The sequence below is a fragment of the Erpetoichthys calabaricus genome, chromosome 8 (genome assembly GCF_900747795.2).
Source record: "Erpetoichthys calabaricus chromosome 8, fErpCal1.3, whole genome shotgun sequence".
In the NCBI taxonomy this organism is placed as follows: Eukaryota; Metazoa; Chordata; class Cladistia; order Polypteriformes; family Polypteridae; genus Erpetoichthys; species Erpetoichthys calabaricus.
The window spans coordinates 184665975-184690657 of record NC_041401.2 but is presented as its reverse complement, the minus strand read 5'-3'; the positions used below and the strand labels follow the sequence as shown (position 1 = coordinate 184690657).

General features: G+C 39.6%; 2 protein-coding genes across 4 annotated transcripts in view; one reads left to right on the top strand and one right to left on the bottom strand.

Moving 5' to 3' along the window:
* ddx18 (DEAD (Asp-Glu-Ala-Asp) box polypeptide 18) overlaps window positions 1-9298 on the top strand; it is a 29433-nt gene extending 20135 nt beyond the window's left edge. The window contains exons 9-14 of the mRNA XM_028807975.2: window positions 756-917; window positions 2603-2755; window positions 6217-6330; window positions 6414-6470; window positions 7889-8066; window positions 9074-9298. Coding sequence (XP_028663808.2) covers window positions 756-917; window positions 2603-2755; window positions 6217-6330; window positions 6414-6470; window positions 7889-8066; window positions 9074-9219 — 810 coding nt within the window. The 3' untranslated portion in view covers window positions 9220-9298. The remainder of the gene's footprint in view (window positions 1-755; window positions 918-2602; window positions 2756-6216; window positions 6331-6413; window positions 6471-7888; window positions 8067-9073) is intronic.
* ccdc93 (coiled-coil domain containing 93) overlaps window positions 1-24683 on the bottom strand; it is an 876647-nt gene that overhangs the window by 807415 nt on the left and 44549 nt on the right. For all 3 annotated transcript variants that reach the window (XM_051930752.1, XM_051930751.1, XM_028807976.2), the window contains 8 exons: window positions 24009-24083; window positions 23536-23607; window positions 21208-21316; window positions 20958-21040; window positions 20639-20676; window positions 17648-17732; window positions 10330-10443; window positions 9666-9795 (listed from right to left, as the gene is read on the bottom strand). In XM_051930752.1, the coding sequence (XP_051786712.1) occupies window positions 9739-9795; window positions 10330-10443; window positions 17648-17732; window positions 20639-20676; window positions 20958-21040; window positions 21208-21316; window positions 23536-23607; window positions 24009-24083 (633 nt within the window). In that variant the 3' untranslated portion in view covers window positions 9666-9738. The remainder of the gene's footprint in view (window positions 1-9665; window positions 9796-10329; window positions 10444-17647; window positions 17733-20638; window positions 20677-20957; window positions 21041-21207; window positions 21317-23535; window positions 23608-24008; window positions 24084-24683) is intronic.

Below are 24683 nucleotides of genomic sequence, written 5' to 3'. Positions count from 1 at the left end.
TAGTAAAAATGGTGCCATCCTTTGGATGAGGTATAAAACTGAGGTCTTTTTTTTTTTTTTTTTTTTTTTGTAAAGAGTATGTCCTGGCTAAATTGCCCATCATGGTGTGGTTATTCTGGCCCCCTGATCTCCCCTAATGGAGATTGTTCCTCCCACAAACTATGCGACTCTTCAATTCCACCCTTTGGTAAACGTGCTGGAGTATGTGAATTTCCCCTTGGGATTAATAAAATTATCTATTTAATCCTCCCCTATCTCCTCTTCTTCTTTTGGCTGCCACAGCGGATCATCTTCTTCCATATCTTCCTATCCTCGTCATCTTGTTCTGTCACACCCATCACCTGCATGTCCTCTCTCACCACATCCATAAACCTCCTCTTAGGCCTTTGTCTGTTTTGGCAGCTGTATCATTAACATCTTTTTCCCAGTATACTCGGCATCTCTCCTCTGCACATGTCCAAACCAAATGGCTATTGCTCTCACCACTTCACCACCTAATAGCGCATGTGTGTGGTGAGTGTAGTGGTGCAAAAATGGCTGGAATCGCATCATCCAGGTTGATGTATACATTAATGGTGGTTGAATTGGCTCCTTACTCACTGTGTAAAACACTTTTCAGTAGTGAGAAAAGTGCTATATACATATAAAGAGTTACTGTTATTGATATGTCAGTTATTTTTTTAATGTATTATTCAACTGACCGAGAACATCACAGCATGTATTGTATAATGCTATTTGTTTTTGCTCATTGTTAGGGTTATGTAGTGTGTCCATCCGAAAAAAGATTCCTGTTGCTTTTTACCTTTTTGAAGAAGAACCGGAAGAAGAAGCTGATGGTGTTTTTTTCTTCCTGCATGTCAGTGAAATATCATTATGAGCTCTTAAACTACATAGATCTTCCTGTCATGGCAATTCACGTAAGTATATTTTTCATCTTAAGTCAGATACCCACAGGATCAGATGCAAATATTTCTGTGTAGTATATATGAAAGAAATAAGAATTTGTGGATAAGTGACATTTTATGCTGTTATGTTTGATAGCCAATAAGCTTCCTAAAAGGTATCAGACAGGGTTCTTCCACTTTTATCAAGTGATGTATATCAATGTGTATCCAGTGACCCCATACTGAAGTCCTTTAGTCAGTTCCTGCTTCTCTTCCTGGTTTTTTGCATGCCTATGACTGTCCATGCATAAATATTGCAAAACTTAAGAACTGCACCACAAAACCCCATACACACACTTGTACTACTCTGGCCATTATAAGTGTGAGCAGTCCAAAGAGTGGGAACATCTGGGCAGGACTGGTAGCCAGTTGCTTTAGTAACATTATATAACCGGTTTGTTTTTTCAAAATATTTTTGCTTCCTGAAAGTATTTTGGTGATTGACAGCGTCAAGCAGAACACAAATATAATTTCAGATTGACCGTTATCATGTAGTAATTTGAAGAAATGTGAAATGATCTTTTATTAAATTAGCGTGTTTAATCGCTTAATGATGCTGACACATTGCATTAGTTCAGTTGAGCTAAAAGTCGCTTGTTGCAGATTTGTGCTTGTACTTGATGCTTCTGCTTTCAGTGCTCAATAATAGTTGGCCAGTATTGGTGGATTACACTGCTTTTCCATCACTGCAATGTCCTGCTGAAACCTTTCCCCCCCATGTTCATCTCTGACTGCACCAAGATTAGCAGTCAATGTGTGGATGCACAAGATAAATCTTTAGCAGTGTGTCGCACTTGGTCAACCAGCTGGATGTAGTTTGGTGCTCTGTAGTTACCCAGAAAGTTCTCAATAACATTCTTGAATGCCTTCCATGTGATTTTAGCCCCACTAGCAGATCTTCAAATCACTTGTCATTGATGTGTCTGATTTGTGGACCAACATTAGTCTTGGCATCGGTTATTTGTGGAAACATCTGTCTCAAATATCACAATACTTCACCTTCTTTGTTCATCACTTTAAATTTTTCATCAGTCCAAAGTTTATATGAACGGGATGCAGAAATATATTTGTTGGGTTGACAAGGGGTTTAGGGGCCACACTTCTGCTTACTTAGCGGCGAAGTTAACGTGATGAGTCTTTAGCAAGGCCTTCCCAATCGTACATAAAGCTACTTTGTATAGGTGAGCTGCATTTCCAGTAGGGGTTGACACTACTTTTAGAACACCACAATTGTTTCAGTTGTACTTGTTTGTCCTGTATATGTATAATTATGAGGAGTTGTATAAAATTAGTGATTACATTAAAACACTACATGATACATAAATTCAAAAGGTGATTTTTGTGATAAGCAGGCCAAAATCCATAAAATATTCCCCAAAGTTTTCAGGAGGCAAAATCTTGGTTGTCCGTTTTAGTATACATACAGCCAGAGTTTAGCCAAAGCTTGTATTGTTAGGTCTGTGGTGAGGAAGAAGATGAGTTGCTAGATACCCACCTTTTTTTGGGGTTGCATGGAATGCCTGGTATCTAAGAGGTGAACACATAATTAAATGTTCTTAATTTAAGCAGATAAATAGGACCTGCTCCATTTAAAATTGAGTATGTAAAATGTCTTGCGTTGTATTGCTGCTGAATGCCTCCCAAATTATTCTTTTTAGGGAAAGCAGAAACAAACCAAGAGAACCACCACTTTTTTCCAGTTTTGCAATGCAGAAACCGGAATCCTGCTCTGCACAGATGTTGCTGCCAGAGGTCTTGACATCCCTGAAGTGGACTGGATTGTTCAGTATGATCCTCCTGATGATCCAAAGGTGAAATGCATTAAAAGCTTCCTCTTTTTCTGTTTGGAGCCTAGAAGTCACATTAAGATGCCCCTGATTACCCAGTCCTTCTGCCTCATGGCACCAGAGTCCTGCATGTGGGCATTGTCTAGAGAATTTTGTACATTCTCTCCATATTTGTGTGTGGCCCACCCACTTTGTCAAATGAGAAAGATATGCATGGTTAGGTTAACGGGCAAATCAAAATTGGACCATTGTGGATGTGAGTCCCAGGCCAGGGTTAATGCTGCTGGGATGGACTGTAGCCAGTCACGCCACAATATCCTGGACTGTATTGGGTAAATTTGAGAACAGATATCCCCCTCTCCCTTTGAAAAAGACAGTATTTGGCATCCACCATTCTTTATTCCATAGAGCAGACACTTGGCTTTTGATTTAGGTAAGAACTTTGTTTTAGGAATTAAAAGAGCATGGACAGAAATATTGAGAGTCCTAACCTAATATTCTGTACCACACCCCTTTGAGGCAGAAACTGCAATTCTGCTGCTCTCAACTGGCAAATTGGCCCAGTCATCTTCGGTCTGGTGGGTTCCTTTTCCAAACTGAGGGTTTCTGCTCTTTCCATGGATATTCAGTTTGGTTCAGATGGCACCCATACACTGGAGCTCATTTAGAAATTCAGGTTCACTTAACTGGTGTGTCTTTGTACTATGAGAGAAAACCATAACCTCCAGAGGAAACCCCTGCCCATACATGGAGAACATTCAAACTCCAAGCAGGGAGCCCCTGGACACTCTCCATCAATACGTGCAAAACATGGTCAGACTCCACTCACACACATCTTTCCTCAGCTCAAATGATCCAAAATGTATGGAAGTTTAAAACCTTAATTGTGAAAGATGGTATTCAGGCACCTGCTTTGAAGCGTTCAGTCACACGTTTAGGACTGGAGTTTTCATCAGACAGCTGAGGGATCACATTACTCCCTAGTGTGCCATCAGCACTGCTTGATGAGCAGTCTGTCATTGTAACTTGGATGGCAGTGCTGGCACACACCATTTACCTTACCCAGCTCAACGAATTTCAAGCCACCTATCATAACACGATTTGGAAAAAGGATTTCTTGCTTTAGTTAAAATTCTGCTTGAACAGTGGAGACCAGTGGTTCCCAAGCTTGGTCCTGGGGACCCCATATGGCTGCTGGTTTTTGTTCCAACCAGATTCACAAACACTGATAAATGATTGATCTCATTTAGTTAGCTGTTTTTTTTTTTTTTTTTTCTCTTTTACTCGGTGTTAACCCCTTAACCGCCCTCTGCCGGATATATCCGGCATCGTAGCTTTATTGCTGACGCCTTACTGCCGGAATTATCCGGCACATTTGCCTGTGGTTATGTGAATGCCTGGCGCGTAGTATAACTGACAGTTTGGCGTGGGTATTATTACTACGTTGTATTTCGACAACTCTGCGCTTGTATTGGCCGCTCACGTGATGTGATTCGAAAGTGAAAGCTGTGAATATGGCGAAACGTAAACTGACTTCAAGTGAGGTTTTGCAGGCGATTTTGGACAATAATTCTGATCATGATTGTAGCAGTTCTGAAGAAGATTTTAGCGACAATGATGAGCAGCAACGTGCGCTGCATGATACTGTGAATGACGACGCATCGGATGATGGCGATCAGTGGGTGTATCCCCAGCATCTCAACTGGACTGCTGCCCGTTATCTGAGCCAGATATGAAAGATCCAAACCGTGACCGCTTGTTCAAGCTACGTCCTTTGATTGACCATTTATTTGAAACATTTCAGCAGGTATTTCAGCAGGTAAATACTGCTTGAATAAATGTAAAGTAAAAAAAACGAAAATTGTTCAGATTTCTCCTGGCATGGGGAATATTTAGGGAGTTGGCGGTTAAAAGGTTAAGAAAAGCACAGCAGTATGATCTTTACATTATAAGACATTTTAGCAATATTTCAATTATTTGCTCTATCTTTAAATGCTTTAATTCTTTTTTGTTGCTCTCCTATTATTTTTTCCCCTTATTCAGTGTACTGTGCCACCTTCATTGTATCTTAATAATGACAATTAACAACAAGCAGACAGACACCCCGGTGAACAACACTAAATGATGAAAGGCTGCAACTGCTTCAGCGTCGGGCCCATTAATTAGTTAATAATGGAAATCAAGGTGAACATAAATAAAAATTATTATTCACATGTAACTGCTTAACTTCGATTAAATTGTATTAGCACACTAACTTTTGTAATTTCTTCATTAACCCCAAAACACAGAAACTGGGTAATAAGAGCTTACTTACCGTATATACTCGCGGATAAGTCGTACTATTTCTGGTATTTTATAATGTTGGTCGAATACGGAAAACTCACGCCATTGGTCCAAGAGATTATGATATGTTAACGCCCACCTTAGAGAGTAACCACGGAGCACACGGCCTTTTTTTTCTCTGTGGGTGTGGCAATGCGCTTTATCAGCGTGTGCTCCTAACCTCGCCCTGTCTCTCTATTGTGCCTACGTGACTCAAACGATTCCGAAGCAGCGTTTACACTGATTTGTGTGTGTCTCACACACTCGTACACCTTTATCATAAGAGCATCCCTTATCTGCGATGGAGCGTTCGATCAGAAGAAAATACGAAGCTGGTTTGAAATTAAACGTCATTGAAGTAGTGGAAGAAATTGGTAGCTGCACTGCTGTGACAAATGTGGGCGTACAAGTCAGGGTATGATTTTTATGGTCGATTTTTTCGGGTTTCAAGACCCGACTTATACGTGAGCATATACGGTAATTAGGCTAGGAGTCTGATTAAAAACAGAAGTTGGTTGGAACAAAAACCTGCTGCCCCAGGGGGTCCCCAGCAGAGTTTGGGGAACCACTGGTGTCGCCCCTGGAATTCTCATGTTTAACATTCACACTTCAACAGGTTAGACAACTAACTTATAGGACACTTTTAATATCTTGAGTGATGACTTCATATTTAAATCTTTTTTTTTTCTTCTCTGCTGTCTATGAAGTGATTGTGTGTGTCTTGCTGATCTGTAAAATGAGACACAGCTTTTATATTCCCTATAATGAACGCCGGTGCTTGTTTAACTATAAAAACCACTAACCTGCTCAGGGTCACACTAGGCAAGTAGCTGGGATTGAACTGTCGGCCCTCTGGTTTAGGGCTTCAGGTCCTTCACCAGTGCACCGGACTGGCCGGCCTAAAGTACTATTTATACAACACATATGCACCTTTCTCCTAAATTACATGTTGTGGAGGATTGTGGCAACTATACCACAGCTGTTGTCATTTTAAATAAATCCAGCAGGAAATTGTTTCATATTTCTTTGATGCTTTTAATACATCCCCGAATTCTGGTGGACACGGCTGTCTACTGTGTTTCAGTAATGTTTTAAAATGTAGCGTTTCTTACAGCTTCACCCCGCTGCAGCGGAGACTGACCCTTCTTGCCTTTGTGTCACAGGAGTACATTCATCGTGTCGGTAGGACGGCCAGAGGAGTTGAAGGGAGAGGCCACGCACTTCTCATTTTGAGGCCCGAGGAACTGGGATTTCTTCGGTATCTTAAACAAGCCAAGGTGAAACATAAACTTCCTATAGTGATGGTTCTGTACGCCTGCATGTTTTCCTGTTACTTACGCACTTTTTAAATATATTTTAGGTGCCTCTCAATGAATTTGAATTTTCCTGGAGCAAAATTTCTGATATTCAGTCTCAGGTTAGTCCCATACCTTTTCTGTTTTTGAAATACAGCAAAAGATTGCTCTATTTAACTCTTTGAGGGCTGAATATTTTTTCCAAAAAACAGTTTCTGAAAAGCAATGGTTTCACACAGAAATCAACGTAAAACGGCGGTTGCTGCATGCTGTGGCAGTCAATTTGACAAGAATGTGCGGTAGGCTTGCTGCCAAGCTGTCTTCACGTGGCTGAGGCATTGCAGTCTATCTCTTATCATTGTTAAGTGGCACTCCTCCCTGGTGAACATTGCCATAGGCGTATCAGCTACATGAACCCGTTCAGCACCATGATTAGCTGGGGACCAGTCAACAAGCTGGAGCCTCACATTTGTTTTCGATCACTTGTATCAAAATTGGAGTCCGACGAGTCATAGTCCAGTTCAGAGATAACAGGCAAAACATCGTCCAGGCAGAAGTTTGCTTTATGCATTCACTTTGATCTCTCGCTAGATGTCAGTGCCATTTTTGCCGTTGTTTGCGCCTTGCTACTCACACAAGCGCAGGAAATCTTGGTCAAACCAATGAAGCTAACTTTTCTTCTAGCAACAAGTGTCCAGCTAAACCATAACAGTTGGTTTTGTCACAAGTCGATTTTGTCATAGTCAACTTTTGTTAATTGACATCAGCCCTGAAAGAGTTCAATGCACTTTTTAAAAAAGATATATTACTGTAGGCCCAACTGGAGTAGTGCGCATTTACTAAGGTTGTGAGGTGTTACTTTCTTGTATTTAACCAGCACACGTTTGTTTGTTTGTTCTCATGTTGGCATTTCTGTAACAGAATTTACCAGTTTTTACTTAACATTACATAAGAAATCACGTGAAATTAAGGAATATTATTCAGTGTGCAAAGGAGGAGGAAAAATGGCAGAGCACAGAGTTGAGACTGTCATGGCTGCCAAAGAGAGACTTGAACCCTCAGGCAGGCACTCACTCACTCAGTGTTTAATAATTGTAGTTATCTGTACAGATGTTCTTTCATCTTGACATTGGTGTCTCTCTCACTCGGTCGATTGGTGTGAAAAAAAATCCAAATTTCATCAAACTGTGATTTAGTGTTGCAAAAAATAAGACGTGACAAAGACCAGAGGGGTGAATGCTTATTTATAGGCACTTTGTCTGTTCATCGAAGCCCAGCATTATTAACTTCCTTAATGCTACACTTAGACACAGGTTTATTTTCACAGATTCCTAATTGCACTCAAATTTTTAGTAAAGAGAATAATTTTGGTGAGTAGCTGCTGAGGAATTGTACAAGATAAAAGGTTTAAAAGGATAATTTACAATAATGTGAATTTCTTTGAAAATGCATATCAAGGTTTTGCCCGTGTTGCTTGTTTAACGCACGACTAAGTGCTAAAAGTGTATATTTGGATGAATTTTTTTTTTTTTTTTTTTAGCTAGAAAAGCTGATTGAGAAAAACTACTACCTGCACAAGTCTGCTCAAGAGGCCTATAAATCTTATATCCGAGCGTACGATTCTCACTCCTTGAAGCAGATTTATAGTGTCAACACGCTGGACCTGCCGAAGGTTGCTCTCTCTTTTGGATTTAAAGTGCCCCCCTATGTCGACCTCAGTATCCTTTATACAGTAATCCGAGCCACTTTGAGGTTTTATTCTGTACAAAGACAAATTTCCCACTGGGGACACACATTTCTATCTTAGATAAAAGTGAAAGGCACTATATTGTGAATTTCCCCTTGGGATTAATAAAGTGTCTATCTCTGTAAGGTCTACAGTAGGTACAGAATGTCAAAGAATTAAAAACATTGGTCACTTTTGCTTCACTTAGAAGGAATGATTTGCCTGCAGCACTTTAACTTCCTATAATACATTTTGTGCCATTTTCAGATGAAGTCCTTGCATAACATGCCGTCGAACTCCGGGCCTGGAGGGCCGCAGTGGCTGCAGGTTTTCATTCTAACCCTTTTCCTAATCAGTGACCAGTTTTCACTGCTAATGAACTTGTTTTCCCTTCATTTCAATAGCTCTGTTTTTAAGGATTCAGTCTTCTAAATTTATTCACTTCTTCATAAAATGGCAGCCAAACAGACATGAGATATGAAACGAGCCAACAGGTGACCAGCTAAACTGGGGCTTCAAGCTCCTGCCAATTTCACTCCAACCAGTTCCTTAATGGGAAGCCGATTCTTGTTGTTAATTAAACTAATTACTTAATTCCACAGCTTGTTGCTGCTCTCATTCTGCCACAGCAGACATTTCCAAAACTCTTTTTTTTCCTAAGAACACAGTCAAGATGTTTTGGTGACCTCGGAGCTCAGCCTTACTGAGACCTTCACCTTTCTTTATGTTCAGATAATGTGGCAGCTTATTTTGTGTCTCATTATTGTTTGGCTCCTCATTAAGGAAAAAAAAGAATGAAGGGGTTTGAGTCAAGTAAATTAAAACCAAGGCAAAAGAAGTTTAATTAGCAGCAGAAACAGGCCACTAATGAAGAAGATGGTTAGAATGAAAACCTGCAGCCACTGCGGCCCTCCAGCACCGGAGTTCGACACCCCTGCCCTAGAAGTGAAATGTTTAATTCAATTTTTTTCCTGCGACATCCTTAACCTGTCAATTCAGATGTAAACAGCAGCAGTGGAAAGAAAATCCAGAAGAGAGGTGGTGGTGGAGGATTTGGGTATCAGAAATCCAAAAGTGTTCACAAGTCAAAGATTTTCAAACACATCAACAAGAACAGAAATGACAGGAGGCAGTTTTCTCGTTAATATTTTAACTTGGGCCGTTGGTCTTTTTTTGTACTATAAAATCCGGTATCATGGGACAATAAAGTGAGCATTCCGATAATCTGTCATGTATGGAAGACGATTTTTTTTAAATAGAGATGTTTAGTAAATATATACAAGTATTATCCCCCTCTGTAAGAAACTAAAAATACATCTGTAGAGGCGATAAGAGCTAATGGGGTCAGAACTTTACAAAATAGTGCAGTGCAGTTTAGCTTAAGTGGCATTTCTAAGTTCTGAGAACCAACTCTTAAGATGAACAGTACAATGAAGACATCCACACCGTTGTGGGAGTCAACACTGCAAGACATTGTTATTCTGTGTACCAAAAAATAAAATTTAAGATTAAATTGTTATATTTGTAAACCGTCTACACAAAGCATGTTCATTTCTTTTAATATATAGAAGGAGAAAACACACAAAGTGACAGTGACTCTTGTGTGTAATACTGCGGCAGCATTGGTGATCATAACGGGACAAACTGCTACTTCAGCTAACTGTCTAGGATGCGCCTTTGGCTCTTAACTTTGACAGCAGCATTTCATTTTTCCGGCACTCCTGTGAACAGAAAACAAAGACGTCGGTCATTTCAAAGTGCACAATACTTACAGCAAAGTCCCCCAGACTAAAACATCAGCACGGACACACCGTTGGTCAACTGTCAAAAACTTTGCTGTAATCTTTGTTCTCCATTGTGGGAAAACATTTGGCCGTTACTAGAAACTCCATGGGGTAAGTAACAAAATAAATTATTATCAGTAAGGCCTCTTGCTGTACTCCCAGTCTTCCTAATACGCACAATTTAAACAGTAAAGATTAATGCCTGTAGGATGGTTTGACTAATTTATGAAAGTAGGCCGTGCATCAATAATTCCCAGGTACACACTCAACAAAAATTGATTGTTTGGTGTGATCTTTATATATTTTTTAGGCACTGGTCTGAAATATCAAATCAAGGAACATTCTTGGCCGTCAGTTTTTTTTTTCATGTTTTCACACTATAATACCAATATTTTTGTTGAATATTTTCTGTTCTCGTATATCCAATACAAAGTTTTCATACTAATGTAATAGAAATGAATACCATCTCACCTCTTTAAAGTCTTTAACGGTTTTGAAATACAATCTTTGCTTCTCCAGTAGTTCCAGGTACTCGTCGTTTAACTGATCTCTCCTCATCTTGTTTTCCTGCTTCTTCTTCTCCATCTGCACAGGAATACACAACACTGTATTATTACATGAGAAGTTTGCTTTGTTTGGTTTACGTCGACTGCCGCAGCAAAAACTGGTAAACTTGTTCCTGACGCCAATGTGAAAAATCAGGGTGTTGTTTAATATACCAATTAAATTTATCACTTTAATATTGTTTTTTGCATCAGTATGCTGCTGCTGGAGTATGAGTTTCCCCTTGGGATTAAGAGAAAAGCCAAGCAAAATGACACCTCTTATTGGCTAACTAAAAAGATTACAATATGCAAGCTTTCGAGGCAACTCAGGCCCCTTCTTCAGGCAAGATGTAATACAGAAAGTGAAGTTTCCTATGTTTATATACACACTCTAAGACAAGAATGGCTAACACGGTACAACACCCTAGTACCCTTGGGATTAATAAAGTTATCTATCTATCAATTAAATGCATTTTGTTAGTAAGCAAAACACACAATAGATTGTTCTCCTCCCCTCCTTATTTGTGTTGTCTCGTAGTTGACGCACAAAACAGAAAATTCTTTGACAACCTGGCCAGGTCTAACAAGTTGCATCTCGTACTTCTATTATTAATTTTATTCAAATTGGATAACATTCTATACATGCAAGTCAAGTTTAACAAAACGAGGTTTGAAACAAATCGACACCCATGAGAAAGAGAGCTAGGTCAGCAGAGTAAAACCTTAATACAGTGATCCCCCACCGATCGCAGAAGTTACATTCCAGACCAATCCGCGATATAGAAAGACCATATAAATTTTTTTTATAGTTTAAGCCATAAAATCCCCATCCCCACACACTTTTAAACACATTTAAACTTATTAAAACACACTTTGTAAACACATATGATATGTGGATGCCAGGCTAAGGATATGAGTAACATCTCTCTATTATAAAACATTTTAACGTCACGCAGGACAAGGCAGTGAGACAGAAGAACAGCTGCTGTACAGGCTTTTAAATGATTGACGCTCAGAGCGACAAGCAGAACAGGCATCTTTGCAGAAGCAGCACAAAGTCCACTTGTCCTTAGCTTGCATTCAGCTCCCCCCTTCACAACGCGAAGTGACAGGAGGGGTCTGAGCGAAGCGATCAAGACCAGATCATTTCAGAGGAACACTCTGACGACACGCCCTACTTACAAACAATTTAAAACAAATTCGGCCCTCACCACTCCTCCTCCTCCATCCATCTCCGTCAGAACAGGCATCTTGGCAGAAGCAGCACAAAGCCAGTAGCTGATCCGTCCACTTCTGCTTAGCGTGCGTTCAGCTACCCCTCTTCACAAAGCGAGTGGCAAAAGGACAGCTGCTGTACAGGCTTCTAAGTGATTGGGGCAAAGCACGACAAGCACAACACACAGCTGGCCAGCAGCAAGACAGCAGCTGAACCGATCGCATCTCTATAGCGTGCGTTCTGACGCCACCTTCACAACGCGAATAGCGTTTCACGTCCCGCGAGAAAGAGGTGTAACCGCGCACGGGGCAGGAAATAAAGGACAAGTATTGTTTTTACAAAAGTTTTAAAGTAAAAATGAAAATATTGCATATGTTATTTCCATGGGAATTGTTGCAATCTCTTTAAATTGTTTATCCGATAAACCAAACCCGAGGATGGGCGAGCAGAGGGCCCTAGTGAATAATAATAGTATTAATAAATCCACGATGTAGCAGGGGTGCGACGGGGGATCACTGTAATAGTAAAAATATGTAAATAGAATAAAAAAAAGGAGACAATCTGCTTACTCAGTTTAAATGCTTATACAGTAATCCCTCGCTACTTCGCGGTTCACTTTTCGCGGATTCACGACTTCATGGATTTTATATGTAAGCATATCTAAATATATAACGCGGATTTTTCGCTGCTTCGCGGGTTTCTGCGGACAATGGGTCTTTTTACTTCTGGTACATGCTTCCTCAGTTGGTTTGCCCAGTTGATTTCATACAAGAGATGCTATTGGCGGATGGCTGAGAAGCTACCCAATCAGAGCACACAGTTAAGTTCCTGTGTGCTGCTGATTGGCTCAGCGACGGAGTGCTGCATTAACCAGGAAGTCTCATCTCACTCATTCAGCATTAACGTGCTCCTGCTACTGCTTCAGGGGATTATCACCTTCATCGTCATCATTTTTACTGCGCAGCATATTCATCACCATCATCACGTCATATATAGTTACGTGTACTTCGCTATACAGTAAGTGTAAACTTATCTACTGATTTCATATTGCTTAGCAGTTGTCCCTGTTATTAATACAGTAAAGGGTGGGTTGTAAACAATACAAGGAGGGTTTAAAAACGTCCAAATACACGTTAAATAATTAAATAAATATGGTGTCCCTACTTCGCGGAAATTCAGTTATCGTGGTCGGCCTTAGAACCTATCTCCCGCGATATGTGAGGGATTACTGTACTGAAATGTTATTGATCAGGTCCTGCCAGGTTTTAGAAGTTCTGCACAGATCCTCTAAGTGAGAATTTGACGTTTTTTCCTGTTTCAAATAGTAGATAACATCAGTGACCCACTGACTTAACGGAGGTGAGTTAGGATTCTTCCTGTTGACCAAGATAAGTACATGACAGTAGTGAAGTAAAGGCCATTCCGGTCTGATTGTCCTTCTCCTCTGTGAGCCCACCAAACACAGACAGTTATTAATGGGTTAGGAGGGATTGGGGGACACCAAGGCTGTCTGATGGGCATTTAAAGATTTTGGTCCAGAATGATGTGTTCATTTGTTGCAGGCCTGAAACACGCAGCCCAGTGAGGCCAGAACTTGATTACATCTCCCACAGTTCGATGTAGTCAGGTGTCACAACTTCAAGTGGCGAGACACTCACTACTCAGGCAGAGATACTCAGATGGTTGCGGTTCTATGTATTTCAAGTGAATGTGATCCAAAACATAGCTAATGAGAAAAATCACTGTGAAAATGAAATGTTCCATTTTTTGTGACACCATGCTGATATTTTTTCATTCTTATTTCAGATGCCCATTATCCTCTTTTTAGGAGTGTTACCCAAGAATCTGCTCATATTAGGCGATACAACTCCAAAGCCACTTTACAAGATAACTCATATCTGCTAGAAGTTAACATGTATTTAACAGTCAACATCTCTATATATAATCTTCATTTGGATCTTGATCTTTGTTTGTCCGCGAATGAATTAGAAGAAGCAGCACTAGATGGCAGTAGAGAGACAGCTAAAACATAGGCATTGCATTAAGAATCTCCTCCAGGGTTATACTACTGAAGACTGTAGTACTCCAGTCACACCTCAAAACACAGACATTCAAACTAAACAAATTGTTGTGCTTTAAATTAACTAATCTTTATATATAATCTTCATTTGGATCTTGATCTTTGTTTGTCCGCGAATTCCACGCATGCGTAGACCACCTTCCAGTTTAGTACGTTGTTGTTACTCACGGATGTCAACAATGTGCCGGAATAACGAAAGGGGTGGTAGACAGTGTTACGCTGGTTAGCTCCTGAGGCCTGGTTAGAGAATGAGATTGCCGAAGATAAAAGGTACGTGTGTACGTAACATATGAATGAAAGAAAGACAGTGGGTAAAATGAATGACAACGTAACAGCACGTTCCGGAAATTATTATTGTTACGTTGTAGCCGGCGAGTGTCTCACAGTTGTACCGTGGCTTGCTCACATGTCAGTGAAGTGATCCCTATTTATGCTTTAAAAAGCCTATGTGTCCCCCTTTTATAACCATTGCTCCGTGTTTATTGCCTTACTCTTTGGATTGCCACAAAGCAACCTGTGAGATTGGAAAAAGGTTGAGAAGAGATCGTGAGAGGAAACAACAGCGTCGTGAAAACGAGACGGACTGTGAACGGAGAGAAGCAGAAATGCTCCTACACCACCACATAATTACTATTCGGACAGTGATTCCGAGTAGGCCGCTCCTATCGAATCAATGTCCAAGGGTTTTGTTTTGTAATTTTGTTTTCCTTATAAAAAATCATAATGCTGTGCAACGAAGGGCCCAGTTCATGACTGGCAGCCGCGTTTAAACAGGGAGCCCTTCACAGACAACTTTAACACGCGCAATGTAGTTGGGCGCACGTGGCTATCTCTATATATAATCTTCATTTGGATCTTGATCTTTGTTTGTCCGTGAATGAATTAGAAGAAGCAGCACTAGATGGCAGTAGAGAGACAGCTAAAACATAAGCATTACATTAAGAATCTCCTCCAGGCTTATACTACTGAAGACTGTAGTACTCCAGTCACACCTCAAAACACAGACATTCAAACTAAACAAATTGTTGTGCTTTAAATTAACTAATCTTTATATATAATCTTCATTTGGATCTTGATCTTTGTTTGTCCGTGAATTCCACGCATGCGTAGACCACCTTCCAGTTTAGTACGTTGTTGTTACTCACGGATGTCAACAATGTGCCGGAATAACGAAAGGGGTGGTGGACAGTGTTACGCTGGTTAGCTCCTGAGGCCTGGTTAAAGAATGAGATTGCCGAAGATAAAAGGTACGTGCCTACGTAACATATGAATGAAAGAAAGACAGTGGGTAAAATGAACGACAACGTAACAGCACGTTCCGGAAATTATTATTGTTACGTTGTAGCCGGCGAGTGTCTCACAGTTGTACCGTGGCTTGCTCACATGTCAGTGAAGTGATCCCTATTTATGCTTTAAAGAGCCTGGATACCTATGTGTCCCCGTTTTATAACCATTGCTCCGTGTATATTGCCTTACTCTTTGGATTGCCACAAAGCAACCTGCGAGATTGGAGAAAGGTTGAGAAGAGATCGTGAAAGGAAACGACAGCGTCGTGAAAACAAGACGGACTGTGAACGGAGAGAAGCAGAAATGCTCCTCCACCACCACATAATTACTATTCGGACAGTGATTCCGAGTAGGCCGCTCCTGTCGAATCAATGTCCAAAGGTTTTGTTTTGTAATTTTGTTTCCCTTATAAAAAATCATAATGCTGTGCGACGAAGGGCCCAGTTCACGACTGGCAGCCGCGTTTAAACAGGGAGCCCTTCACAGACAACTTTAACACGCGCAACGTAGTTGGGCGCACATGGCTAGTGCTTAAATATCTTTTTATCCATTTAAAGATGGCTAGTAAAACCATCTTGTCACCTGCAGAAATTCTCAGTTGATTCTGCACTTATTGAGTGTATTGATAAGGGGGATGAAGGAGAGGAGAGGAGTCAGGGGGAGAACTTTTGTTTCTTGGTGCAAAGACAATTCTCTGCAACTTAACATCCGCAAAACCAAGGAAGTGGTTATTGACTTTCACCGCACTAATGGGCCTCTCTGTCCAGTCACAATTCAATGAAAGGATGAAGAGGGGGGGTCCACATTAATGACAGGTTGGACTGGTCTCAGAACACCCAGGAGCTGCTGTAGAAGGAAGGCCGGAGCAGACTCTTTTACTCCACCTCAGGAGACTGCACTCACTTAATGTAGAAGATGTGAAGGAGGTCACTTCACTCAGCTCTGTGGTGTGCCGAGCTGGTAACATCAATTCAAGAGAGGCCCACCGGATCAACACGCTAATTAAAACGGGCAATGGGACACACTGTGGACCCCCTGGAGGTCGTATAGAAGGACAGAAAGAAAACCAAACCGAGTGCCATTATGAACAACAGGACACACCAGCACCGAGGACTTTCAGCCAACGAATCATTCGGCAGAAATGCATCAAGAAACCCCACCTTTATACCAACAGCGATACGCCTGCATAACGCCTCACAGAGACAGGGGCTGCCAAGTCCGAAGTTTCTTTCTTTTCAGTTATTCGGTTGTGTGTCTGTGTGTGTATTTATTTATTTATTTATTTAGCTTCTGCTAAAGGCCACAGTCCCTCCTGGGAACAAATAAAAGTTCTGTCGAGCTGTGCCTACACACATAGACCTGCAAATGGCTACAAGTCCGTCATCTTGTTCCAGTTGGGACTTTTATTGCAAACTCAAAAATTTTAAAGGACTTTTATTTTGTTTTTGTAGAGAACTTAATGTATAAAAGACAATCAAACTGGGAGTACAGTAATCCCTCCTCCATCGCAGGGGTTGCGTTCCAGAGCCACCCGTGAAATAAGAAAATCCGCGAAGTAGAAACCATATGTTTATATAGTTATTTTTATATTGTCATGCTTGGGTCACAGATTTGCGCAGAAACACAGGAGGTTGTAGAGAGACAGGAACGTTATTCAAACACTGCAAACAAACATTTGTCTCTTTTTCAAAAGTTTAAACTGTGCTCCATGACAAGACAGAGATGACAGTTACATCTAACAATTAAAAGAATGCAAACATATCTTCGTCTTCAAAGGAGTGCGTGTCAGGAGCACAGGTTGTCACAGAGAGAGAAAAAAGCAAACAAATCAATAGGGCTGTTTGGCTTTTAAGTATGCAAAGCACCGCGGCACAAAGCTGTTGAAGGCGGCAGCTCACACCCCCTCCGTCAGGAGCAGAGAGAGAGAGAGTTTGTTTTTCAATCAAAGATCAATACGTGCCCTTTGAGCTTTTAAGTATGCGAAGCACCGTGCAGCATGTCGTTTCAGGAAGCAGCTGCACAAAAGATAGCAACGTGAAGATAATCTTTCAGCATTTTTAGACGAGCGTCCGTATCGTCTAGGTGTGTGAACAGCCCCCCTGCTCAATCCCCCTACGTCAGGATCAGAGAAAGCGCAAGAGAGAGAGAGAGAAAAGTAAGCTGGGTAGCTTCTCAGCCATCTGCCAATAGCGTCCCTTCTATGAAATCAACTGGGCAAACCAACTGAGGAAGCATGTACCAGAAATTAAAAGACCCATTGTCCGCAGAAATCCGCGAACCAGCGAAAAATCCGCGATATATATTTAAATATGCTTACATATAAAATCCGCGATATATATTTAAATATGCTTACATATAAAATCCACGATGGAGTGAAGCCGCGAAAGGCGAAGTGCGATATAGCGAGGGATTACTGTACATAAATGATAAAGCATCTGAAATTTATAATTGGTTAAATTACACGTAAGGAGATCTGATCACAGTAGTCCTTAATTATTGACACACCATTCCTGCAGAAGGAAAACAAGCTGTGGATTGGGGTGCCAGTCCTACCATAACTCCCCTTCCCTCTGTTTAAAGATCTCCAAATTAGTCTCATTATTAAAACGACCATAACAAGGAGTCCATATAAAAACACAAAGATTGAAAATGGTTTCTTACTTTTATTCGGTTTTGTTTAATTCCTTCCACAATCTGCTCCATCTGACGGAGGAACTGCTCTCGGGCTCCAGAGGACGCCATAGCTCTGTAAGACAAAGCAGTGTGAGATTTTGCTTTGACATTCTAACAGGAGGCTAGGCAGATGCCAACCAATCTGTTAATGAGAAGCCGATTCTTGCTGTTAATTAAGCCCGTTATTTAATTCCGTGGCTTGTTGCCGCTCTCATTCTGCCACAGCAGACATTTCCAAAACTTTTGATTTTCTGTTAGTCAAAATGTTTTGGTGACCCGAGAGATCAACCTTGCCGAGACCTTCACTTTTCTTTATTTTCAGATATTGTGTGATGGGCACAGGGGAGCTGGTCACGTGGCGGCTTGTTTTGTGTTTGGCTGCTAATTATAAAAAGAGACAACTGAGGGGCCCGAGTCAAGTGAATAAAAATAAAGTAAAAGAAGTGAATTAGCAGCAAAAACTGGTCTCTGATGAAGAAGATGGTTAGAATGAAAACCTGCAGCCACTGCGGCCCTCCAGGCCTGGAGTTCGACACCCCTGCTCTAAGAAGACAAGACAAAAATAACCCTAGTAGGGAACAAATGGAAGAAACCTTGGGAAAGGCAGTTCAAAGAGAGACCCCTTTCCAGGTAGATTGGGCGTACTTGGATGGGAGACCACCTAGGAAAAGCTTGGGTGTCTGTTGCTGAGGCCAGCAGGGGGCGCTTACCCTTAGTTCTGTGTGTGGATTTCAATGTCCCAGTGCAGTGATGGGGACACTGGGCTGTAACAATGGTGCTGTCCTTCAGATGAGGCCCTGACTCTCTGTGGTCATTAAAGATCCCTGGGAAATTCTTTGTAATGAGTAGGGGCATCCTGATGTCCTGCCTAATCATCCCGGGTCTCTAATTGTCTCTCTCGTCACTTCACCACCTAACAGCTCATGCGTGGTGTAAGTGTACTCATGCTAAAATGGCTGCCGTCGTATCATCCAGGTGGATGCTACACATTAGTGATGGATGAAGTGGCTCCTAACTCACTATGAGAAGCGCTTTGAGTAGTCAGAATTATTATTGTTGTTGTTAATACTCTTTAGCAAAGTCAGAGAGATAGCCCTCACGCAACACTTGAATATGAATGATACAAAAATTAAAAAGCAGACAGGGGACGGCTGTCTCAGCCACATTCTGCAACCAATGTAAACGCTCCAATCCATTACGTTTGGTAATTTATGAAAGACTCGTAATTTTTAAAAAAATTTAAAATCTGAGCTTGCTAAATGCCCCATAATTCAACAAGTCTATATTTACTGGATTCATTAAGTGTTAAGGGGGAGAAACGGGCGACGGGTAACCAGCCCATATAGTTTTGAAAAAATGTAAAAAAACACGGGTCTGTCTGTCCACTACTTCAGTCTGACATACACTCAATCCAATCGCAGGTAACTGGGTGGCGGACCCTCTCCCTATGGCACAGAAGGCAAGGCAGGCGCTAACCCTGAACAGGACACCAGTTTATCTGAGGCTACATTCAGGTAGTCAGGAGTGCTGGAGAGTGTGGGATGGTTGAACAATGAAAAAATCGGCAGGGGTCTCCCCTCGACTTTCTCGTATACTCAGATAGGGAGATGGATATTTGAGGAGTAAACCGCAAGACAAGGATTATATTTTTATATTTTATAAATTAAAGAACCATCAACAACAAATCAAATTAATAATATACTGAACAATTATTATGAAAGTTGAAAAAAAAAAAAAAAAAAAATCAGACTCTGCAGCTGCATGAATAAAAAATTTGCCATGATAATTTGTTTTTGGCAAACAATTCAGGTAAATTACCACTTTTAGTAAGCAGATGTGGGTCAGAAGTTGCAAGAGACTTTACTAATGTGTGCAATGTAATACTTGTACACAAAATTTCATTTATGTAAAGCAAAAACATTCTCAAACATAAAACGGAAAATTGCGATTATCTGAAAAACCGGTAGTTTTTCGAAAAAATGCAAAGGGAAAAAATGCTTAGAATGTGGTGCTTTACCATAATATGATGTGAAATTATCAAATTTGTAATATTTTTGGGGAAATGTTTCAGATAAAGTACCACTTCTGGTTAGCGGAAATAGCTCAAAAGTTGATAGAAATGTATGTTTTTGTACCAAATACTTGTGTGCAAAATTTGATTGACCTAAGTGAAAGCATACTCAAGTTATCATGTTTATATACATACACACACACACACACACACACTTGGACTAATTCCAAAAATGGTATTTTTTGACTCGTCTAAAATGTCAACATTTCATCAAAATCAAATTTTTAGACGATGCCTATACTTTCCTTACAAGAAAGTAAATCAGACTCTGGGAGGTCTGAAACGTCGAGATTTCATCAAAATATCGAAATCGAATTTTTGGATGATGCCAATACTTTCCCTATACAGTACTTCATATTATTACGAGAAAGTAAATCAGGCTCCGGGAGGTCTGAAACGTCGAGATTAATCAAAATCTCGAAATCGAATTTTTGGATGATGCCAATACTTTCCTTACAAGAAAGTAAATCAGACTCCGGGAGGTGTGAAACGTCGAGATTAATCAAAATCTCGAAATCAAATTTTTGGATGATGCCAATACTTTCCTCACAAGAAAGTAAATCAGACACAGGGAGGTCTGAAACGTCGAGAATAATCAAAATCTCGAAATCAAATTTTTAGACGATGCCAAATCTTTCCTTATAAGAAAGTAAATCAGACTCCGGGAGGTCTGAAACGTCGAGATTAATTAAAATCTCGAAATGGAATTTCTGGATGATGCCAATACTTTCCTCACAAGAAAGTAAATCAGACACAGGGAGGTCGGAAACGTTGAGATTTCATCAAAATATCGAAATAGAATTTTTGGACGATTCCAATACTTTCCCTATACAGTACTTCATATTATTACGAAAAAGAAAATGCACACTGGCATGTAAATTATTATTAGAAATAAGTTCAGTGCTTACTGTTGAAAGTTGTCATGTATGGAGTTCAGTAAATTAACCTGTAAAAAGAAACAGGCACATTAGTAAAAGAAGAGTTGAACAAACCCATAGAACATTCAACTTCATACATTACAAAGGTAAAACTCAGATTGCTGAACTACTACTTTGTGTTAGTGCTACATTAAAAGGAGTGTATGAATAAAGAAGGGGGTACAGAAAAAGAAATCAAATTAAAATGAAACAAGAAAAGGTTTCTTAAAAATAAAATTAAAGAGTGGCAAAAATAAAATTACTGTATCATAGAAAAAGATTCCCTCTGTTTAAGAACTCGCATTCGTACCTCTTTTTCCAGAAACACTTTCTTGTCATCCAAGGTATTATAAAGTGTAAAGAACTGTTTTGTTTCTTTGTGTGTGGCTGCCACTAAAAGAGAGAAAAAACTAAATATACCATGACCGGAAAAATTATTATACTGTATGTAGAACACAACATAAATTATATAGGAAATATAAAATATTTTATTAGTTATCTAAGATGGACACAGAGAAACGCAAGAACAGAATGAAAATTTTAATCTCATCAGTGGATACCTTGTCCGTACAGTTCAATAAATCGCTTCTGATATTGGGTCAATTCTGCCCTGCTAGGAACCTCGTCAATTTTTCTTTGTAGGATAGCAATTTCTCTATTTCTTCTTGCCTAAAGTAGAAAGACATGAAAACGTAAAAAGACACAGATGAAGCGGCAAATGTTTTGATGTTAGAAAACATGCCTTCTTGTGACAACAAAAGGGATCTGGAAATGAATCATTTTATCGCATATTCCTGGTACTATTTTTCTCCAAGTAAGAATAAGTTTCCTATTAGCTTCTGCACGTTCTAAAATAAATGCAGAAGTACGTTAACATGAAACCAACCGTGTGGCACAAATAGTTAACTTTGATTTGGTCTTTCAAAAGGAAACCACGCCCCTTTTGTGGTTGGTGGGGGTGAAAGGTTAATGTTGAAGATGCCAAGCACTGAGGTCGCCCAAACAGCTGGTCTTCTTTTAAAATGGCGGGATCTCATAACATTGGTGTTTTTTTGTTCAGAAGTGACACGTATAAATTATTTTACAATACTTGTGTGTAAATCGCTAGACATGGATCAATTCTCGACAATTGCCTTGGTTTGAAATGTGGACGTATTTGGCAAGTTTTAAAGCTTTTGTTCTCCAAGTCTCCCGTGCCCCATGGGGCTCCACTATAAAACAGCAGGACTGGCTGTGTATTTTTTTGAAATTTATAGAAAACGCTTAGCTTTAGAACACAATTTTGCATGGAAAATACACACATACCACATTTGTGAGAACCAACTTCGACTTCAAAAATATCAAACGTTCCCTTCCTTTAAGATTAATCCAGAAGGAGGAACGCTCCAAGAGAATCTTATCTAATTATTACCAACAATTACCAAAAAAAAAATTATTTTCTAAGTGCAACCAGCGCTTATTTCTCCTCCATAAACTCAAACTATTTAAAGTAGACAAGGACCTCATGTTGTCCTTCTATCGTAGTATGATCCAGTCCATGATCACTTTCAGTTTCATTGCCTGGTTTAATAGTCTGACAAACCAAAACTCAAAAAAGCTCCAGCAGATTACGAAGTATGCAGCTAAAGTTATTGGGGCTGATGTAGATGATTTGACTAGTGTGTGTCAGAGGGCAATGCTAAAGAAACTGGAAATCATCTCAACTGATGACAGACATCCATTACATGTAGAACTAAACTTCAGTAAATCAGGAAGGATAGTTGCTTTGAAAACCCACACAAATCGCTCCAGAAACTCCTTTCTTCCTAGTGCCATTCGACTTTTCAATAAGAAATATTGGAGATAATGTTTAAGGTTTTGATATATATCCTGTTACCTTTTTTTTTTTTTTTTTGGTATAGATATGTTTTATCTAACTGCCTTACCTTAACCTTTCTTATTTCTATTTGTATGTTTTATTTCATTCTGTCTGTTACTTGTTATTAGATGCAACTGAGAAGGCAAATTTCATGTTTTCCTGTGTAAACATGACTAAATAAAGAAACCTAACCTAACCTAACAATGTGTTCAAGAGCATCACAAGACGAATTCTGAAAATGAAGGACCAAAACAAGCAGTGACCGGAAAAGACCGGAAAGATTCCGGCAGGTGGATGGAGCGTGGGAAAGGCTCCATATAAATAAAATGTATTATCAGTATTTTTATTAAGTGAAAAGCCCTTATTCATGGGAGGCATTAAAAGTCAGTGGAAAACATTAAAAAACATTTACATTCAGAGGGTATGATGATTAGATGAAATGGGATTCTAACAATGAATAAATGTTAAAATTTGGTTTAAAGAACAAAATAAATCAAAAAAACAAAGAAATACAAGACTCAGAACACCAGCCCAACGTCAACTTGTTTTTGGCGCTTGTTGCTTTTTTTTAATTTTATCATATAAATTTCTTCCTCCCCTTATTTTCAATTTAGCACTCTTATCAATAGGCTCACACCTCATGCTAGGAGTCTCTTCTGTTACGATACTGCCAGTCTTTTAAATTAGCCAAATCTTTTTGTTTTAATTCTTCTCAAAAATGACATAGATAAGCGGTTTTGCAAAACGTGTGTGTGCAATCTCCAGACGTAAATCAATACCTAATAACACGGTCTCAAAAAATTGACATGTTTGGTAACTATTCTATGTTGGGACCGCACTACCCATTAGCTCCATTATAACAAGCCAGAGCAGACTAGTTGTTTTTTTTAATTTATTTTATGCTTCACTTTAAGACCACATTTCATGTAACAAATTACTAAATGGCAGGATTACAAATAACTTGAAACATACCAAACGTATCCTTTAACTAGGCTGAGTAGGACTTTGAAACCATAAAGAGTAAAGTTACCAGTAAGAGACGTATCTTCTGGAGTTTCTCTCGGTCTGCATTGTACTGTTTGTCTATCAGCTCATTACGCTCCTGAAAAATGAAATACAGTGTATCAGTTTTCACGACTTTAAAGAGCTCACTACCTTATATCAATCCACTCAAGGAAAAGAGAAAGTGATACACTTACTAAGAAAGAAAATAAAAGCAATATAGATAGATCTTTATTGTCATTGTCACTTTTACAAAGGAACAACGATATTGAAGGATACAACTTAATCAGCAGATTTGGGTCATTGGTTTTACTTAAACAATAATCATAAATAGCGGAAAATAAGAAATTATGACAAGCTTTGGCAATAGAACTATATTTGTTGTAATGACAGGGTAGTTTCATCCATTTTTAATTATAAATCATTCTGCTATTATAGTGTCGGTAAAGAAATTTAAAGGAAACACTTTCTACACAAAGAGTATAATTACGTTTCTATTACCTTTTCTTCACCATCGTTGTCACCAGATTCGATTTTCAAATTTTCAATACTTTGTTGTAACCGTGTCATTTCCTCCTTAAACACAGAATATTGCGTCTGTCAATGACCTTATGTGGAAACCTCTGAACGCCAGTAACATTACCATCATTATTTTTGTAAAGCTTTTAAAACACGGTGTACCCTAGCAGGGGTGTCGATCTCCAGTCCTGGAGGGCCACAGTGGCTGCAGGTTTTCATTCTAACCATTTTCTTAATTAGTGACCAATTTTTGCTGCTAATTACTTCTTTTAATTAATTTGACTCTGGCCCTTTAGTTGTTTCTTTTTCCTTAATTAGCAGCCAAACAATAATGAGACACAAAACAAGCCGCCACCTCACACAGTATCTAAAAATAAAGAAAGGTGATGGTCTCAGTAAGGTTGATCTCTCAACTCACCAAAACACTTTGAAGATGTTCTTATAAAAAACAAAAAATCAACAGTTTTGGAAGTTTGCAGAATGAAAGCAGCAACAAGCCGTGGAATTAAATAACAGGTTTAATTAACAGCAAGCAAGCATTGGCTTCTCATTAAGAAACTGGTTGGAGTTTGAAGCCCCAGCTTAAGCTGGTAATCTGTTGGCTCGTTTCACATCTCATTTCTGTTTGACTGTCATTTAATGAGGAAACAAATCAAT